The sequence below is a fragment of the Synchiropus splendidus genome, chromosome 15, assembly GCF_027744825.2.
Source record: "Synchiropus splendidus isolate RoL2022-P1 chromosome 15, RoL_Sspl_1.0, whole genome shotgun sequence".
Classification (NCBI taxonomy): Eukaryota; Metazoa; Chordata; class Actinopteri; order Syngnathiformes; family Callionymidae; genus Synchiropus; species Synchiropus splendidus.
The window spans coordinates 7454460-7474099 of NC_071348.1; the positions used below are offsets into that span (position 1 = coordinate 7454460).

Sequence of the window (19640 nt, forward strand, 5' to 3'; positions counted from 1 at the left end):
GGACCAAGACCAATGAGGATTGTGACACCAGGACCAAGATCAAGAACAAAGAACAGGGCGAGACCGAGATCAAGACCAAGAGGAAACCAAGAACAAGACAAATGAGGAGACTGAGACCAAGATCAATGAGCAAACCAAGACCAAGGCCAATGACGAGGGCTTAACCAACACCAAACAGACTGCAAGACAAACTACTAGTTTGTTCCAATGTTCCGTCTGTAATCTGCATGCTGTTTGGCCTTAGCAACTGTAAGCCACTACAACGCTACTCCCACCACAGAGCTAGTGTTAAAAATGCTTGATGACCGACAGAAAGACCTGAACCACTTCATGAGACCAGTAAATCATGTGGAGCACTCAATTCAAATCTCTCCTCATCTGCACTGGGCAACAGTGTATTCTATTTATTTTAACAACCTGCCGCAGGTTGTCCTGTTAACTTTCAAAATAAAATGTTCCTAGACACAAATTCCACCTTCTATCAACAGGTATCATAGCGTTAGAATCAAATTCTAGGGTCCTTCAATTTGACATTGTACTATCAAGTAATGCAGGGTTAATGAGAATAATCGCAACAAGACTGCACTGTTTACCAGCTATTAATTTGGATAAATATGCGAGGCACTGTCAGCGGATGAAAACAATAACCTCCCACCGAATGAAATACTTCCAGCAGTGTTTGAAGTCAACAAACAAATGTGTACAAACATAAACACACACAATCTTGTTTTGTATTTTGAGTAAAAGTGCCTCCACCACCACCACCACCATCTCTTTTCTGCCACCTCCTCATCCCACTATCACATTGGACAGGGTCTACTTATAGCATCACGCCAGCGAGCAGAGAATAGGGAGCGAGCGGGTATTATGACGGTGCAGGGAGAATAGAGAGGCAGGAGAGAAAAGAGGGGCAGACAGGGTATTATGAGAGAGAGGGATGAGAGCAGTGAAGGCATTTGGAGTCTTTATTCGTCTTCCTAAGCCACGGGCGCCGCTCCCAATCCGATTGGTCGATACGGCCAGCCATGTAAATGAAATGCAAAGCAAAAAGACCCTGACTTCTCTTTGCCAATTTGTGGGGCCTTTTCTCTCTTCCTCCACTGATGGCTTCCTTCTTTTATCAGTGTGTCGTCCTCTCGACGTGATGCCTTTCTTCTCCACTATCACAGTCTACAGCCTCCAACCTTTGATTCTTCCTCTGACTGTGGAAGATAATCATTTGCCTTTTTTTTTCCTGTAAGAGCTGAACTCTGCACTTCTCCGATGTTCGGCTCCAGGGATTAATTCCAATGGGGGAACTCCAGTGATTATGCAGAGAATATTTTCTTGTTTGTTTCTCTGCAGCGGTGCCAGTGATGCAACAAGTTGTAGAAATATCAGAAGCCCACGAATGTAAGAGATGACTCGAGGTCATGATGTTATTACCCTATCACTATCATTTTGTTGGCAAAATGAATTGATAAAAATGTGTTTTGAGGATTTGCCATACGAAAGGAGCCCATACATTTTACAGGAAGTTCATTTAGAAATTGAATATGAAAAACAAAGACCAAAATATTTAACAGGATTGGTCCAAACACATCATTATGTTCCTCTCATGGGAAGATCAGGGAATCCAATTGTCACTTTTAATCTCAACTATCTGGCTGTTTTCACATAGACAGCATCTCTTATTGTCTTAACCATGCATCAAATTCAGAGCTTCTATTCTGCACACGCTCCATGTGTCTCATCTGAAACTTTTCGACTGCAACAACGCAAAGTGTCTAGACAGATTTCAGCAGTGCGTTCTCTTCTCTTCACCCATCTGCAGTCACTGACTTATGATACATTTTTAAAGACATACTGAAAAATCTGTGTCCGCCAAATTGCCCAAAAAAATCCAGACCTCCGAGGGAGCAGACGAGGAGTTGGAAATGAATTTAAATTTCCCTCCTTTTGTTGTTACATTTGTGTGTCTGCGGCCTGATCTTATGTTGTGATGGAATGCAGTGAGATTTCATAAGGAATTTTCAGCTTTTACTTTTGGTGAAAAAGAAGAGGCAGCTCAGGGGGAGGTGAAATCCTGCAGCATGTGGATTGAGAATTTGGGTTGGACCTTCACAAAAGCACCAGTTTATGTCCAAGTTGTGCAGCAGCGCATCTGAATATAATTAGTGTCACATTTAAATGAAGGGCTGATTTAATCAACTACAACCTGCCTCCATCCACAGTCCATCATCGGCACCCTCCTGCCGTCTGCTGACACTGACCTCTCCCCAGGGGGTTGGTGTACCAGTAATGGGGGCTCAGGCTTCCTAAAGCTCAGGCTGTGAGATTTAGGTTTCGGTCATTTATTTATTTTAAAGAGTCTAATCAGCTCCGGCAGTTTTTTTTTTTTTTTCCCAAACAGGACGGTACGTGGGAGGCAGGCCGGCACGACTGATGACAGTTTAAGTGCAGCGCTGCAACAATCTGTCCGAGATTAAAAGGCGTCCAACACCACCGCTGTAATCCCTGTCGCTGTGCCAAATTGGTATTTCCTGCCCTTCTCTGAATTGAGCAGAGATTTGGATGAAGAGTGTGCAGTGCGTTTGACCCCACCAGACTCCACTCCCAGGCCCGGATTTATCTGGAAATGGTTTGTTTCCGGGTTCCAAGTAGAACAGAGAGTCTTTCGGAGCCTGTCGATATCAGATGTGATTCACCGATTTAGGAAGTCAAGTATAGTGGTGTCACAGCTGTGATGACTGAGCTCCAGCCAAATTCATTTCACAAAGGCGGATCTCAAGGTGAATAAAAAAATATCAAGAGAAATACATGACAATGGAAACAATAACAAAATAATCATGGTTAAATTTGAAGTTTAAAAATAGGGATTGGGGAACAACAGCATGTATGTGAGAAGAAAACCCCAGAAAAACGAATTAAAAAGGAGAATTCTGATTCATTTGGAATAAACCCTGGTTATCACAACACATTTAGAATCATACTGCAATGACTAAACCTCAAAAACCAGGGGCTGCAAGTGAAAATGCACATGGGCTAAATGTCAAAAAGTGATTCCAATGAGCTCCTACTGAGCAGCTCCCTATTTAAAATGCTATAGTTTGTGTTGTTTTATAAATAGACACTTGAAAATACATTTAACAAATGAATACTCACCACAGGAAGGTGCATTCTTTCCGATAAGAAATACTTCATTTCAGTCTTTAGGCCCGTTAAACTAGACTTGGGCAAGTTTGCGTAAATTTCAAGGTTGTTACGAAATGAAACGTGTTAAGTCGCACTTTACTTTTTGGGTTTTTAATCCTCTTCCACTTTAAATCTTCCTCTGAAGTTCAGTAGACCTGATTGATGAAGATAGTCCGGTGGTCAAGGAGCAGAGCGCCCTGTTGCGTTAGCAATGCAAGTACTGCCCCCTGCAGGCTCTCAAGCATACTTCAGCGGGTTTTAAGATTCTATCACTATGGTTTGCAGTAGTTGGCAGCAGAGCAAGAGGTTTTGAAAACCATTCAGACCTCATTCATCCAGTTCTATACGTATCTAGACCATATCATATACCAACACTCATAAGGCACCACAACTGCCCTCACTGATCTGGAGTATGGAATAAAACATTCTGAAAATTCAGGGGGAAAAAAACAGATGTTTTGTCTCCTAGCTGTCTGGGAAACACCTCAGTATCACGCCTCAAGGTGGAGGCTCTTCCCAGGTGAGAGGGAAGTTTAGACCCTCTGTAACCAAACCTCAGCTAAGTGATGGAAAGTGGTGAGTAGATAAATAATATTTTTTATCACAATCACATCACTCTGCAACACAACAATTTATAAATACAACTCTTGCTGTTAAACAAAGGACAAAAACAAGTCTTAGAAATACGGACCAACAGAGTTTCCTCATCGTAAACATTCTGGGAGATAACACTGGTAACGCACCAGGATTCAGACCAGAGGCTGTTCCAACCTGTACAGCCAGCCAGCTGTCGATGTGGCAAAATATGGTTGTCATTTTAAGTGACATCATGTATGTAGCAGCAGTGAAACTGAAGCCAAGATCAAGATACAGTTTCTCAACGTGTGTGTGAAGGCAGCTTGAGAAAAGCATCTGCTCACTGACAAGCTGGAGAAAGTCACTCCCACCCTCCTTCTCCCATCCTCACGCTCCTCTTCCTCCTATCAAACAGTTCATGGCTGTACCCCCTCACACACACACACAGTACCACACACACTCACACTCACACAGCCCTGCCAAGCTGACAGCTCCAAGCTCCATGGAAAATGAGTCTTGCTCGCATTACAATCGTGCGGGACAGATTCCATTAGCACTATCTGAAATTGAGCGCAAGAAGCGGAAGGCAGCAGCGTGCAGCCTTATCACAGGGAGAGGAGAGCTGCACCAACGTCACTAATCCACTGGGTGGGATAGAGCGCACACACACACATACACACACACACACACACACAGTCCGACTAATTGGAGTGCATAAGCGTAAAGAAATGTGCCGACAAAACATTTTGCATACACAAAATGACACATGAAAAGACAATTTGGGGGGCACATTGGACACATACTTTCACTTATGCAGTTGGTTGCTCACATATTTCAACACCTGAGCATGTACCGAAACACAACTACGCTATGGAATCACACTAGATGTGAGAGGTGGATTGGGGAAGCCTGCTCAACAAAACAAACTGAAATAACATATATTATATACATTTGACTCGTGGTGGTCGACATGACAGCCTAGAGCACAGTGAAGTTGAAGGTGCTCAGCAGACTCGCACAAAGAAAATATCTCCAAAATAAATGTATAAACAGTAGGAGATACACACCAGAAACTCAAAACACACCCCCTCCAGCATATTTGGTAACTGCCATTAAAATAACCAAATGTTGCGTAAAACTAAAGGATATGATGAAACAGGGAGACAAGACTCACGTGTGTGTGTGTGTGTGTGTGTGTGTGTGTTTGCTGAGTGCTGGCAGGTCTCAGAGCTGCTGCTGCTGCTGGGGTTTGTAACATGACAGTCAGTCACTTTCAGATGAAGCTGCCGCATGATCTTCACTTCCCGCTCACACACTCATCCTCACTGTTATTAACCCTTGACACATACAGCAGCGGTGTGTTTGATATTAGCCGGGTGTGTGTGGGTGGGAACGAAGATGGGGTTAATCTTTATGTAGTGGGGATCTTTCACACAAGATCACTCCATTTAAATGGAGGGTGAAGCCTTTGATGTCTCCCTGGTTCCCTCTCTCCCCGTCGCCTCTTTTTGCTCTTTTCATTTGCTTCATGTTGCCCTCTCTCTGCCCCGGCGATAAGGTGTAATGAGAAACTCTTCCAAAGTGACTCTCACCTTCTATGAGATGCTAATTGAGTGTGTGATCAGGCGAGGAGAGGAGCCCTCATCTTTGACCGCGGCGCCGCTGAGCACGGGGAGTTATGAAAGCACAGAGAAGAAGAATAAGAGCGCCGGCGGCAGCCCAGCCCCCTCGCGCACTCAAGAGGAAATACCATCTTCATTAGTCGTCATTTACAGGGAATTATGCCGATGTTTCCTCTGGGCTGATATTGGTCACACTGCAGAATGGAAGGATCTGTGCAGTCGAAATGTTTGGCCTACATTCACTGCAGCTTGCAGAGCCTATGCTGTAGATGACACGTAAACCAGTGGGAAATAAGTGATATTTTCCTCTAATTTAAATAAGCTTCAAACACTATAGCTTACTCGACTAAGAAAACCCTTTCAGTGTACTAAATAGTAATGATGGGTAGGTGAGGTATCAAGACACGGTAGTGCTGGGTTGACGTCCAGTCTAAACATTTTACAGTAGAGAGTGCCATCTGGTGGCCTCTGAAAATCAGGACACTGTTTCATGAAACCTCATCAAAGCATCACAACTAAATACTCAAAGTATTTTTACAGTATCAAACATGACCTCAGAAGTGTTTCTTTATGCTCTAAATCAGCGTTTTTTTCAACCGCTAGTGTGTTGTGTGAGACTGTCAGATGTGTCCGGAGATAGAGGTGGGCAATATGATGCCATGAAATCATGACAATGAGAAGGTGTTGAGGAGCAACCCATGTGAGGAGATCACATGGATTGGCTGACATTCTTTCTATCCACTCTACTGTAGAGCTGCAGTGTGTTGATGCGCTGATCTGTCCGTCAGTCAAAGCAGCGCTGCTGTGGTGCGCGGCTCTCCTCTTCCCACACACTCACAGAGAAGAAGCCGCTCACATTTGCAACTTCCTGCTGTGTTTAAACCTCATGCACCTCTAACTTGACCTCACACCTTCAACACAGAACCATGGAGGGAGGGATCCTTGTCGGAGCCGCGACACCGCAGAGCTAACAGAGCTAACGGCTAACCTGGCGTCTCACTTAAAAACTTTATTGATACTCATGGACTGTCAAAGTTTACTTGGTGGTTTAAAAGTTGGCGAAAAACTCAATGCACAACAAAATAAATGTGTTCCAAAATGTGAAAAATAAATGTTTTTATGAAGCAAGTTCAGGCAAAGAAGCTAAGGATTTGTCTGGAAACTCCAAACTACAATAAAATCATGCAAAAGAGACGTGATAAAATCCAAACAGCTATTTAAAGTAAGTAAATAAATAAATAATTCTTTGGGCTGTGGGAGGAAACCAGAGTGCCCAGAGTAAAACAGTGCAAGCACAAGTAGAACATACAATGGTGGCCCCGAAGCTGAAGTGAACATCCATCCTTGCTTCTATTTTAGCTAGCAGCCAAGCTAAAATAGAAGCATGTTTGTCTACGCAACCTGTACTATTGTACCATCATCTGAAAATGTTCAAGTTTAGTTTGCTAGTTCATAATCTGAAAAATGAAAATGAATCTTACATGTAACTTACATTTTGGGGAAAGTGTTATGACAACACAACATTCAAAATATCCGAAGCTATTTTTAAGTGGTACATACCTTGGTAACATAACTCTGGATGTAAATATGACAAATGTACTTTAATAGAAGGTATTTTCTTCAATATCTTTTTATTATATCTATTTTACTATTTTATTTATTTGGAGGGGTGAAAAATACGGTTTAAATAAGCATTACTCATAAAAGATAATGCTATTTTAAAGGGAACAAAACTCCTTAAAAAAAGGTAAAAATTTGCTTTGACTTATTGAGGGTTGGTTTATAAAATACACAAGAATACACAAAAATGTACTTAACACAGTCAATACAGCACTCATAGCATACTGACTTTGACAGCTTGGATTTCAGTGTGTGGAAAACTATTGTTCTTATTTGAAACCCAGCACTCATAGTTTCAGTAATTTCACCTTTCAAAACCGGCATAATATGGCAATTTTTCAGGAATAATCCGAGCGCCTCAATCACGACTGCAATAGTGGCTGTCTTCAGCACTTTAAAATGTCTCTGTGGACAACATCGTGACAGCAAAGGAGCGTCCAACTAAACCAACTTAATCTGACTCCAGCATTGTGACGTTGAGTGTCAGCCTGGCTGCGTATATGAAGTTATGGGCACATTGCAGGGATGACACGCGGCATATAAAAGAGACAGGATTATTCTGTGGTTGAAAGGCTCGGTGGGAGTGAAGTGACGCTGTCAGCACTCTTCACGTGTTGCCACATTTTGTAAACTGGACACCATGACAGCCCAGTGATACGGGGCCTGTCGGAGAGATTTCCTCGTCTTTCAAATTCACGTCCAGGTTCTTCAGCGATGGCAGAGCGGGAGTCTACTTGTTGGCACACAAGGCAGACTGGATTACCAGCCTGCTGCCACAACATCACCTCCCTAACAGGATAACACAGAATAATACACCCTAATATAATCGAGTTTATTAGAACTCTTAACCCTGAGTGCACGAGTTCTGGCATTCATCGCTAGTGGAAGCACAAAAGAAATATCTTAAGACTGAGGAGAGCAGCGGCATGTGATGCCTCAATATTGCCTTTAATTGGATTTGTAAACCAACACTTTCTATGGGTGGGTGCCTCAGTAAAGGCTGAAGGTGGGAAGAGAAAAGAAGTGAAGGTCTTAAAGTTAATTAATCGTCTGCGGCCACAGCTTAATTAAACTTTCCCAGTGTTGGCAGTTAGTAGCTGGATTGATAGGGTTATGCCGCTGATGCCCCCTGCTACCTTCCAAAACTGTGGCAACACACACACACACACACACGCCTGCTTCAAATTACCCTGCTACACTCCCTCAATACTCCCATGGTGGGTTTCATAATAATGACTTGGAGCAGAACCTACAAAGCAGTGAGTCCACTGAGAGTTCAGCGGCACAGCCTCCATCATCCATGCAGGATCCCCCGACTCAAACCCTCACACACAACACGCTCCATGATGTTGCTCTGATGCAGAGTAGGCAGTATCATACAGAGTGCCAGACCATTTTGCTAGGATTTTTCTGGAGCCCCTCATGTATCATATGGTAGTTAGCCTGGTCTTTGGAGTTATACTGCCAACAGACAGATGGATGGCGAGACAGAAACACCATCAAAAACACAACATGACCTAGTAAGAAGCGTCAAACGGAAGAATGTGCTTTGCACTGCTCAGCATTACACACATTTCAAAGACTTTTATGACACTGATACATGAGCAGTGTCCAAACTGCATGCCTCAATGAACAAGTGTATTTAGGGATTTTGAATCAAGACAATGACAAAACTGAAGGTGAATTAAAGCTTGGGCAGGTGAAGAAGCAGAGTGGCATTTAATGCAAAAAGAAGCAGGAAAACAGGACTGAACTGCAACCTGGGAAACACAACAGTCAACAATGTGGATGCTGTGCAGTGATCTGCTGCAGCCTGATCTGAATTCACTCACACAATGACATGCAGTATAGACGGCAAAAACAAAACAGTGTTCAAAACAGAATTCCTCCAGAATTCAGTACAGTAGTTGATGTTATTACTTAAGTATGTGTAAGATCACAGCAGATCTTGGCAGCACACAGTAAACAGAGCATCCTCAGCAAAATCTGCTGCCAAAAGAGGCATCAATTAAAATAATTTTATAGAAATTATGATTCATCAGGTTTTATTTGAAAGGAAACCTCTGATGCTTACAGGCCTGCAGTGCGTTTGATAGCGGAGGATGGTCAGCTGCGCTTCCTCGTGCACAAATGCTGATCATGAACACGACACACATCCTTCACAGGCCACAGTGGAGTGAAAGGGGAGCCTGTATATTCCATTCATGACCATTGACTTTATCATTCATTTGTTGACAATTTTCTTCAGTCAAATTCAAACAAATAAACATTATTCACTGACTTCAAAAGTTGAAAGCACCTTTTAAATGCACCATAATTAACTTTGCTCACATGATGTGTGGAGTCTCAGCAGGTTTTTGGATTTCCTCTTCCTCTCATACTCGGAAACAGATTAAATGTTGTGTGGCACCGAGATACCCATGAAATAGGCTTCGTAATCTTTGAAAGGAAGAGTCTCCCCCCCTCTCCATCAGAGAAGGGGAAAAAAAGGCACCACACTTTCGCTCTGCTCACTAAACTTCCGCTCTCAGTCAGCACTCCTGACAGCTGCAGTTCCCAGCGCGAGGACCAACATCATCTTTTCAGGCACTCAGTTAATGTTTTCAGTTTAACACGGCGCATTTGTGGACTGAAGTGAATGCCAGACTCTCATTGACATGGTGGTTGTTTGGAAGAAATGATGCAAGTTGGAGCAACCACATGAAAGACTCAGTTCAAGAGCGTCCTCTAGTGGCCGTAGCAACACTTGGCCATGAGAACCGCGTTAAAACAAACTATCATAGACGCTTAAAATGCTACAATTAGAGGCATATAAAAGAGAAATTCGCAGTGAAAACGAAAAACAAGATAAATTCCATCAATACCCAGCTTAGATATACATGTTCTTCTGAATAAAACAATGCTCAATGATATCACCTGTATTGCAAAGATTATACAGGTCTATAAAACTGTTAACTTTAAAATAAACTATAATATGGGGAAACAGCAAACCAAACAGGAAGTAAAAAAAAAAAAACAGTTTGTATTTTAACAGGTTTATTGACATGTGTATAGCGATTGTCTGTGCACCATACGATTACAGAATATGGTAGAAAGCAATACAAAACTGCTGTACATGACATTAATGTTTATAAAGGAATGCATTAGAGTCGGTGAGGTCTATTACTCTGAAGTGTAAATAGTCTACTAACCCACTGAAAAAGATGAGTTAAAGAGGAGACTAAACTGTCTGCAGATATGAAAGCTGGCAAGAGTGTCATGTTGGTGGCACTACACTAACCTCAAGTGACTAAAAATAAATTCATAAATGCTAGATCTACACAAAACAAAACAAACAAAAACATATACATGATGAATTTAAAATAAAATGGAGCAAGAGAATTCAAAAGCTGAAAGGGTGCTGCAACTTTTCCTCCATCCACATGCCAATGGCGTTACAGTAACTGGGGGATTTGGCGTGCAAAGTGAAAGGGCAGGTGCTTTCCAGCCCCTTTCACAGATCGCTGTGTTGTGAAAACATCCATCAGAGCCACCATGTAGTCAGATCTCTCATCAACGGAACCTTTTAAAAAAAAATCACACGCTGCACCTGTGACACACCAATCGCACATGAATGCATTTTTATATGTTATCGTAACATAGTAGACTCCAGGCTTTTTACAAATTGCTTCATTAATATACCGATTTAACTGTTCCAACTGTTTAAACTCCATTTTCGATTCATAACAAAGAACCGAGATCACGCTTCAAGATCACACACATTAAAACATCGAGGAGAAATATTGAAGTCGAGTCACCAATTTTACAATAGAGCACTTTCCTTACACGTTAAGCTTAAGCATTTCTAACTCGAAAACGGTGACGTCAGATGTAATTGGAGATATAGAGACATTAATACCAAACCTGCTTTTAAAAACACTTTTTAAAGAGCTAAATAGTGAGAGTTGATTGAAGAAAGACGACTTTATAGTGCTACGACTTAAAGCCAATTGTGATGCTCAACATACGCCACTAGGGGAAAAAAAAATTCCATTTAAGCGCTTCACAGTTGATCGCTTATTACAGTGTGCCATCTAGTGGTGAACTACGGCACACGCTTCCCTTTCTCTTCCACTTCGACCCAGCATGACCTGCGCATACTCAAAAGTTTGCAGTGAGTCTGAGGCAAACATTAGCATAGTAGTACAGAGTTCGACTCTCAGTAAAAACATCACACATCTATCAAGTATAAGGAATATTTTTTTAGGCTCGACTCCTTTGTTTTTTTTTTTTTTCCCACACACGGTCGCGAGAGGTCCGAGAAAAGAAAGGAAGACATATTGTTCATCAAACACACGGCATGAACAACATGTTGGCAATCCACCGTGCAAAAATCGAGTAAGTGTTTGAGTGTTGTCTACAGACTGTGTGTAGTTTCATGCAAGCCAGACAATTTTGTTGTGTAAGTGTGTGGTTATCAATTCAACATCTTCCATACTTGAGGCTAGTATTGCAATCACAGACTTTGAGAGAGCGGTCACCAAGCTACACTATTATACTCGGTTACAAAAATAGTATCACAATATAGACCATTCAATATTGAGCACCAGGGAAGGCTAGCATATAGCCTTAGTTGGCTACATTCATTGTCTGGGCAATGCTCTCATGGTAGCAGAGGGTTTGTGTGGTGGACACAGTGTTGGCAATGTTTTCTCACTCACAAGCTCTCCGACATCTACCACACGTGGGTATTCCAAAAAAAAAAAAAAAAATCACACAGCACTTGCTTACACAGACTAAACTGATAATAGTTAGAAAAATAGTTTTGTTTTTAACACTGAAAACGCAAAGAACCCACCCCTACCCCCCTCCCACCCCACAGTTCTTTACAAAATAGTTTCTTTAAGACTTAAACAAGGTTATCATTTGAGGTTAAGCGAGATCAAACCTTTTGTTTTTAATCGCCACCAGACCCTGTTGACCAGGATTCGACAATCAGAAGTGTGTTCAAGTCAGTCCATGTATACATCTACTACGGACTCCTCTTGTTTTTGGAGGTTATAAAGCATCAGCTTTGGTTAGACATTTTAAAATCGCTTGCATCGTTTGGAAAAGGAAAGGTCAAGAGTCGAACACACCACTGTTTGAGACAACCGTCCCCAGAACTCTGCAAATTAATGCACAGAACACAGCTTATATATGAGAGTGATTATTGCTTACTGGAGTTACATGAGGTGACTTTTACCCGAGATAATTCCAAGCCCTTATTTAAATTCTGCTTCACGGTTGGAGAGGGATCTGAGGTTAAAAATGCAATCTTAAAATGGTGCGTGGAACATAAATCTGCATTAAAACAGCTACATTTTCAAGTCGGGATGGTAAACTATGAGGCAAAGTCTGATAAAGAACAAACCATTGTGTTTCAGGAGGTTCAAAATAAAATCTTTATTTTGAACCTCATCAGAACCTTATCCAACCACCAAGCTCAGAAGTGAAAATAAGGGCAGGACTTCAGTGCCGCGAGCTGTACCCAGCGACTGGTTAAAACTCAAATATATAAATCATTATTTGCCACCTGAGTGCAGCTCGGGCTTCTTTCAGAAAGTGTGGAAGTGGTTGTTGTGTTGTGAAAACTAGTCAATGGGACCCTGAAAAATGAGTCGTGTCCAGCCTGGGGTGCTGAGTGCGGTGGAGCAGAATGGGCACACTGGTCTGAAGGCGTGTGTCCCGTGAGGCAGCGGGGTCTCGGCCCAGTACCTGACTGTTTTCTCGGAGCAGACGTGGCCGCACGGCACGAAAGCGTGAGTGGGAGCGCCGGCGTCTACGTACACGGCCGGCTCGCAGCCTAACCACAGAGGCACGTAGGGACCCACGCTTCTGCAGAGGGGACATTCTCGGCGAGTGGTGGAGCCCTCGCTGTCTCCCGGCTCCTCCACTCCTTCGGATCTCTGACCCCAGTCGTGCCGTCCGTGGACGTGGCCACAGGTGAGGTAGACCCAGGGCTGTCGCTCTTCGAGACTAAAAGGACACATCCAAAGCTAAGATCACCAAGTCACAGATCAAGAGGTTGAGAAACAGACTATAAATGTATTCACATAACTCAAATGGGAAGATAACCTCTATCACAGACCTGGCCAATCCGCGGCTCCCGAGCCGCATGCGGGTCTTTCCCCAGTCTCATGCGGCTCATTTTGCGAGCTGCCGAACTGGCTGCTATTTTGGTCAAGTTGCTGTTGAGATGATCGTTTATACAGGAAATAAGACGAAAAAGTAAGAACTATTCCGGCAAAATGCCAAAATATTGTTCAAAGGCTTTGACTTGCGTTTAACTTTGAAATATGAACAATAAACCTCGCCGCACGTGCTCTAAGCAGGTGGGGAGGGGGTGCTAGGAGCACGTTCAGTGCCGCTGAAGAGGAGCGCCATCACATCCACGATTTACATGACCTAGTTCCACATTTCACTTTGTCAATCCCTGAACTAAACATGTGTTTCACCTGCTGTTCATTGTTGATCTTCGAAGTCTGTTTAATTCACTGGAGTGAAGATGAGACACTCCAGTCTGCAGCGTCCCTCACACACACAGACCAGGGCATGAGCCACGTAAAAAATATATAAGTAAAATAAATGGCACACACATTTCTAGCTACACCGCTAGATATTCCAAGGAGGATCACGGTAAAATGTATGAATTTGAAATTTGAAAAATGCATGCACAAGAGACATACGCCAGATGCGAACCAGAACCTTGTGACACACAGGGATGTGCTTCAACCGCTATACTGCCGCTAAGTCACATGACCAGCTGTTCAGGTCTTACATATTTGTAGGATGTGGCTCCTTTCAGAAACACAGTGGCTCTTAGCCTCTGACTGGTTGGCCACACCTGCTCTATCACCACTGTGTGTTTTTGAACACCCAAGACGTTTTTTGAAGATTTTCGTTCTCGAGCCCTCTGGCGCCCCCTAGGGAGACACACTTTCTATTGACGACTTTCTAGCCACTTCTATTCTTAAAAGGAAAACTCCCAAACATGGCAGTTGATTTAAAGGTAACTGACATCCGACCTGTTGTTGGGCCTCACCTGTGGCTACGTGGCAAACTAGGGAAGGCCAGTGTGCTGAGGCCGACGGGACACTGAGGGCGAGAAGCGTTGAGTTCCTGCCGAAGCGCTTCGAGGTGACGCAAGGTGGGGGCGCGCATCAGGCCCTCACCGGTGCGCCAAAGCAAAGTGGCGCCGCACAGATCCACCAGAGAGCCGTCCTGCAGTGCGCTGCTCTCTCCTTCAGCCTACAGCACAAAACAAACACAGGTGAGCAGTCAAAACAACAATAACAACTGAGTACCGTCTGTTTCCACTCACAAGTTTTCCCCTGCTAGGACCCGAGCGAGTCTCCCGCAGGGCGTAGACATCCCCACAGACCGAGATCTCCCTCCACAGACCCTGCCGGGGGTTCTCAGGGAAGCCTTCTGGGTGCATCACCAGGACTCCATTTGTGGTGAGACCATCCATGTGGCCATCTGGATTTTTCCATTTGGTAGCTTTTTCCTGCAGACACACGTTTATTCACTCACTTTGAGAGATGACAAAGAAGACTAAGGCTGTATCAGTATATGAATAAATAAATGGAGCAACATCTGGTGGAAATTGTCTATCTTAGGAAATGAAATCTTTTGAAAAATTAGTTGCATTAACAGCGCATCTATCATAGGACGGTGACTGCAATGCTTTTTCAAGTAAATGCAATTCATTGCAACCCAAATATAGAAAATAGGCTTGTCAGTCCAGATCTTCACACTTTTGGTGCAGCAACATATTATGATGGTATCCCATTTACAAAAAAACCCCAAAAAACAGACTATCGCTCTGACTTTTGCAGTGCAGTCACCTGTTTGCCAGTAGGAAGAGAAACGAGTTGAAGAAAAGTCTGCTGCAAATCATTGAATTTGTGGTTTGTTAAAACTTGACAAAGAAATGTGTCCATTCAGCCATTCATTATCCTGTGTGTGTGATCGCAGATATGTCGCAGCTAGGATGATAACAACAACAACAAACATGGAGGAATCCCTGAACAAAAGCAAACAAAAGCATCTGTTTGCTTTTGTTCAGGGAGGTTTTTCGCAACACAATGACCAGGGTTTCTACTACTCTGAATGTACTTGAAATTCTTATAAAGTTGAAATTCTTATGCAAATATTTTCAAGACATTAAAAGAGCTTTAGTTTAAATAAGGTGATATAAAAACTTGAATATAGCCACCATTGTGATTTATTGTGCTATTGTCAAATGATGCAAAATAAACAATAATTTGTCAAATGTATGTATGGGTCCATCATTAGTTTCACTAATATACCAAATTCATTCTAATCGAAAAATGTGACTTGTTGTGGCAAATATTCTTATACCATTAAACTATGATTGAGTGACAGTGTCCTGCAGTTCCCTAGTAACACAGATGATGATTGACATCTTATATTTTTACGTTCATACAAAGTTCAATCAGACTTCATCTATGGTTTTCAATTATGACCGTTCTGCTTCATATATTTTCCACAAGTCACAAGACAATTGTTAGGGATCATCTTGAACTTAAACAGCGCCAATGGGTTAGAAGGTGGTGAACCATTCATTCAGTCATACATCGGAACACAGACTGTATCCATCCCATGTGGACCAGAAATTGGATTGTGCACTGGGATCTGGAGAGAGGCCAGATTACCTCATGGGCACTGCCAAGGTGCCCTTGTTAAGGGCACTGAACCAACAGCAGCCTAGGGTGTTACACAGTGGAGTGTTCCACACTCTGATATTGGTATCTCTGTAACAGGTCAGTATGTGGCGTCACAAAAACATTTTCAAAGCACACCCAGTTTTTTCTTCAGCAGCGAAAGGATAAAAAGGAACACCTTTTGTTAAACCATGGCCTTGTGTTTTTACTCTATAAACTTGAATGATCAGGCAAAGTAGGTAGTTAGGGTTCCCTGCTACTCACCCCGAGAAAGATATTTTTGGAGGAGTCGAAGCCGGCAGCATAGATGCGTGCGGTATATGGTGGGTGACGCTCACACACGACTCGGCAGGCAAACCGTGAGATGGTGCTGGGAGCGATGGAGGGGTCCTCGCCCTCCTTGCCGCCCCCAGAGGTGTCTGTCACCACAAAGTCGATGGGACTTTCAGTGGAGCGGCCAATCTGGACAGAAACGACAGGTGAAACCCAATATGTCTTTAAGACTGTCTTCAGAACTGACTGGCTACTACTGACCTGAGACAACACATCAGCAGAGAAATATTTTAATGGCGTTACATAACTGGAGTATTTTAGGACACACTTCATCATACTTGTTTCCAAAATTAGAAATCCCATGTCAGCTTTCAAGAAAGGGTTGAACTATCATGACGGGTTACCTGGAACATATCTGTGTTGTTATCGTGGCAATACTCCACCACCACCGTTTGGTTCCGGGACAGAGTGAAAGAGATGCTGTGCTGCCCCCTGCTGTGAACAGCCTGAATTGGGAAAATATATATTAATCACCATAAAAGCTTTTCTTTTTATTTGCAAAAGGCTTCTAAAGAAGGTCGATGAGAAATGTAAACAGCACACACACTCCTTCAAACTGCATGGCCTCAGGGAGTTACAGGAAGGAAGAACATTAACCCACTCACATGTACCTTGCTGTCTTGGGGTGTGTTGAGGATGTGCACAGCGCTGGGCTTGACGCCATTGGCCTTCGCCCTTCTGTACAAAGCGAAGCGGCTCTTCCTGCGGCCCCGGTCTCCACTGGGAAGAGAACCATTGTACCTAGAAAAAAGAAAGCCACAGCTTAAACGGGATCAGACGACACATTTGTGTCTGACATTGGAAACAGACAAGCCTGTTCAGGTGATGTTATGTGCAAACAAAATTACTGACCCACTTTAGAAGACATCCTTTGGAGGAACTCTTGAAACAACATGTCTCAGGGATGAAACATTTTCCAAGGAAATTTACAGGAGGAGCTAACATTTTCCTCAGAAGAAATAGTGACTACATCAAGTCAAATGACTTTCATTTTTGAAAAACAGTAACACAAAATAAAGTCTGAACTGGCAGTGTTGAGAGACAGATGAGCGAGCTGAATGGCACGTACACAGACATCACAGATGAACCTTTTTCCTTTAAGTCAGTCTGGCTAAAGACTGGCTGCTCAACTATTATATATAGTATTTATAGGGCTTCTATTAAATATCTTATTTGTCAAGTCACAAATGTTGAGGTTCTGATGACATCTCGCTGGTTGGCGTGAGAGTCGGCTTATGACTGAGGGGAAGTTGCCAGTAAGGGAACAGAGAGAAACTGCTGTTAAGATTTGAAGTTATGAAATGAGGAAACTAGGAGGTGGAAGTGAGACCAGTGAACCATAAATCTTATCACTAAATGTGGCCTCACCAGCCCAATAGGCTCGACGTCATGTATGTTCATCACAGAAGGACATAAAATATTCACTCCTTCTGCCCCCCGACACAAGGTTTATTTTAGCTGAGGCCAAGTCACCAAGGAGGCCTTCCTCTGTAAAAGCCACAACTCAGCAAAACAATGGGCGGCATGTGAGCGACTGTGGAATGTGATAAAAATGTGAAAGGGAGGTAAATAAAGAGGACAGTGGAGGAATTGTATGAGGAGTCGAGAGGGTGTGGAGAAATGTGTCTACGGTATCTAAGGTAATGAGCAGAGGCAGGCACTGTGCAATGATCACATGGCCTGCACAGAAGTAAGAATCAAGCCCTCAAAGCATGTGATCTTGACAGTTGCCAGATGCACAGGAGTATTAATACCCTTGATATAAAGTACACCCTATACACAGGGGTACAGATTTCTGCAAATTTAAAGACTTTTTATAACCCCAATTGCTCTGTCACTTTTGTCAAAAAAGAATCTTGTCACAAACCAGACAGTTGTCTGGTCTGATGATGTCAAGGGTCGCTCTGTTCAAAGCAGAGGAGGCCGACTAATCAGTATTCTGATGCAGACAAACTCCAACCTCCACGCTCCATGTTCAGCCAGAGGGGAAGAGATAGGCCATTAGGTCAGTTATCTTTGGCATACACAGGAAGCCAGGCAAAAGGGAGGCCTGTGGAAGCTTTGATATGACTGTGTGTGTTGTGATATTCTCTGCACAGTATGAAGCTGCAGTGGTGGAGGCTGGTGGCTGTCATGAACACATCCTGTCTTCTGTGTCTCTCCTCCCTATTTCCTGTCATGGGTGGTCGGTGTTTTTTTTTCCAATGCACAATTCATCAGCTGACGGCATGCATTCGCTGCAAAACAGCATGTTTTGGAAAGCATTAGATCATCACCACTGGTGCTACTTTTAGCTCTCCTGTATCTGGTATAGTATGACATCATTGGGATTTTCAGTCCCAGCCAGCGCTTACTACCATTGAGTGAAAGTGGCTCGGCATCATCGTAGTAGATTTTAAACATCCACACGGACAACATCCAGATTGATGCTGATGGAATCGTACGACATTCCCGTGAAATAGCGTGTTTCGTCATCCGCCAAAGTTAGTCTATTAAAATACTACGAAGCATTAGACTTGTAGTAGGAACGATGCCAGTACACAATTGGCGTAAAACATACGCATATTTGGGACGAAATGCAATGAAAACGGTCGTTATTTTTGCAACAAACGTGAACATTAATGAGTCAGACACGTTCACGCGCAGCTGGATCGCATCTCCATCACACACCGTTTGTAATGTCGGTTCACAATGTCACATACGTACCCCAAAATGACCAATTCGCCGTATTTTATCGAGTCTTTAACCGGCACATCATCGTCTCCGTCTTTTTTCGGCGAATTCATCAGACTGGACTGGTCCAGGAGAAGAAAACCGACGCTTCCAACGGCAGTAGTAGAGGTATTCTTGAACAATGCTAAGAACCCCAAACTGTGAGTAACTTATTTGGTTTGTCGTGAATTAAAGTTCAGCCTGGGCTCCACAAAGTTTATCCAGATGTCTTAGCGCTTCTTTTGAGGTTTTAGTCCCACGAATAGGCATTTTTTTCCTTGGGTTAAATCACTGTGTGTGGCTAGTTTGTATCGGGGTAAATCCGTTCAGTAGCATAGACTACAACAACGGCTAACGGAAGGGAGTGGGGCGCACCATGTTGTGTGATGCGGGGGTCGTGTAAAGAGTGTCCTCGAATATATGGACGTATAGTCGTTTCAAGAAAACGTGTGAGAACAAGGACCATTTAAAACAATATTATATTGCGGAGTAGAAATGTTGCACCAAGGTTAACTCGATGATATCAATGCATATCTTTTACGTACTATGAAAACGCCCCCCCTTTCTGAAATGGATATTGGTAGAGCACCGATGAAACGCTGGCTCCCACTGATTGAATAAAACGAGGCGTTTGTATTCCCATCGAAACACATGCGGATGGGCGACGCATTATTTTCCATCATATCCATTTTGTTTTTTCTAGCAAGAACGTTTTCCTTTGATCAGGTGGTTCTGTGTGCAGCGAGACGGATGCAGTGAGTTGGGAATTAGTTGCGGGGGTGTGGGCTAATACTGGGATGTGGGTCACCACTGCGACCCAGACAACATGCAGTTTTTTTCTACTTTGCGCGCAAAAGGAGACTTGAAATCTGAAGAAGTATTTTTGCAACAGGGA

General features: G+C 43.2%; 1 protein-coding gene and 1 long non-coding RNA gene across 3 annotated transcripts; one reads left to right on the top strand and one right to left on the bottom strand.

Moving 5' to 3' along the window:
• The first annotated feature begins 11071 nt into the window (after positions 1-11071).
• LOC128746584 (uncharacterized) lies at positions 11072-15224 on the top strand. Its single transcript, XR_008412562.1, has 3 exons — positions 11072-14283; positions 14352-14470; positions 14852-15224. It is a non-coding gene; the product is annotated as an uncharacterized LOC128746584 (long non-coding RNA).
• LOC128746583 (E3 ubiquitin-protein ligase pellino homolog 2) lies at positions 11842-19080 on the bottom strand. 2 transcript variants are annotated; one of them, XM_053843730.1, is made up of 7 exons: positions 18740-19080; positions 16645-16774; positions 16378-16479; positions 15965-16162; positions 14335-14520; positions 14056-14261; positions 11842-12989 (listed from the first exon to the last, which is right to left on the bottom strand). In XM_053843730.1, the coding sequence occupies exons 1-7, from the start codon at positions 18817-18819 to the stop codon at positions 12605-12607; spliced, it is 1287 nt and encodes a 428-aa protein (XP_053699705.1). In that variant the 5' UTR covers positions 18820-19080; the 3' UTR covers positions 11842-12604. The 2 variants fall into 2 exon arrangements, with proteins under 2 accessions (XP_053699705.1, XP_053699704.1); XM_053843729.1 differs by having other exon boundaries at positions 16639-16774.
• Positions 19081-19640: the final 560 nt, after the last annotated feature.

Coding starts and splice junctions, on each gene's coding strand:
- LOC128746583 (XM_053843729.1), bottom strand. CDS start 18,819: ATGAATTCGCCGAAAAAAGACGGAGACGATGATGTGCCGGTTAAAGAC. Junction 16,775..18,739: donor GGCGAATTGGTCATTTTGGG/GTACGTATGTGA, acceptor TCTTTTTTCTAG/GTACAATGGTTCTCTTCCCA. Junction 16,480..16,638: donor CCCAAGACAGCAAGGTACAT/GTGAGTGGGTTA, acceptor TTCCCAATTCAG/GCTGTTCACAGCAGGGGGCA.